The sequence below is a fragment of the Myotis brandtii genome, unplaced genomic scaffold (genome assembly GCF_000412655.1).
Source record: "Myotis brandtii unplaced genomic scaffold, ASM41265v1 scaffold1839, whole genome shotgun sequence".
Classification (NCBI taxonomy): Eukaryota; Metazoa; Chordata; class Mammalia; order Chiroptera; family Vespertilionidae; genus Myotis; species Myotis brandtii.
Window position 1 is genome coordinate 78,305 of NW_005356829.1, and position 911 is coordinate 79,215.

Below are 911 nucleotides of genomic sequence, written 5' to 3' on the forward strand. Positions count from 1 at the left end.
GGGGAGGGGACCATTGGGGCTTGGAGAGGGCAGGGAGATCTCACCTTCTTTGTTCTCTTGCCTCCCATCCTGGCCCAGGGCTCATCGCGGTTGTTCTGAGCAGTGGCAGCTGCACCCTCAGGCTCAGGGGCGCTTGTGGCCATCTTGGCCTTGGCAGCAGCTGCTGCCACCACATTCTGAGGCTCCACCCACCGAGTCTTAGCGAGGGCCTTCCCAGACTTGGCGGTCTTGGGCCTGGTGGCTGCCCCCTCCCCAGCAGATGCTGCCTGAGCACTGGGGCCCTCGGGGGCAGGCTCTGGGGCCGGGGCGGGTCTCTTGGGGCGTGGGAAGGCTATGCCACTGACACCTGCCGGCTGGGTGAAATCAAAGCCATCATTCTGACCCAGAAAGGGTTTCTTGGGCTGGGTGGCATCCACCTCACTGGCACATGGAGCCCGAGAGGAAGCAGCCTCCCGGGCCTGGGAGCCTGGCTGGGGCTGTGAGGAGGTTGCTGGCGCCCCAGAGGCAGCCATCTCACTGTTGCCTGGCATCTGGGAGCTGTGTGGAGAAGATGCCATGGGCTGGGTATCTTCTCTCGAGGCCTGGTCTGTGGCCATCGGGCGGCTAGTGACCACCTGGTTGTAGAGGGCACGGGCAGCAGCAGCAGCAGCCCGGGCAGCAGCCCGGGCAGCCGTCCGAGCAGCACGGTTGGAGTCACCTCGGCCTGCATTGCCAGACTGATCGTCCTCCTCATTGGGAGCTGGTTCTGGATCCGCTCGGAACGCATCCACCAGAGTCCGGGCCAGCATAGGGTGGTCCAGTTCCCAGGGCTCATTCTGCAAGGCCGGAGCGAGGGGTAGGGGAAGGCAGACAACTTTGCACACTCGCACATCATGCTTCCCTGTGCTGGCCAGCCTCCTCCAGGCAGCTAG

At 64.5% G+C, this 911-nt stretch overlaps 1 protein-coding gene across 1 annotated transcript in view; it reads right to left on the reverse strand.

Annotated features, from left to right (window-relative positions):
- LOC102253780 (melanoma-associated antigen D4) overlaps positions 1-911 on the reverse strand; it is a 6,412-nt gene that overhangs the window by 5,059 nt on the left and 442 nt on the right. The window contains exon 2 of the mRNA XM_005864004.2: positions 45-815. Coding sequence (XP_005864066.1) covers positions 45-815 — 771 coding nt within the window. The remainder of the gene's footprint in view (positions 1-44; positions 816-911) is intronic.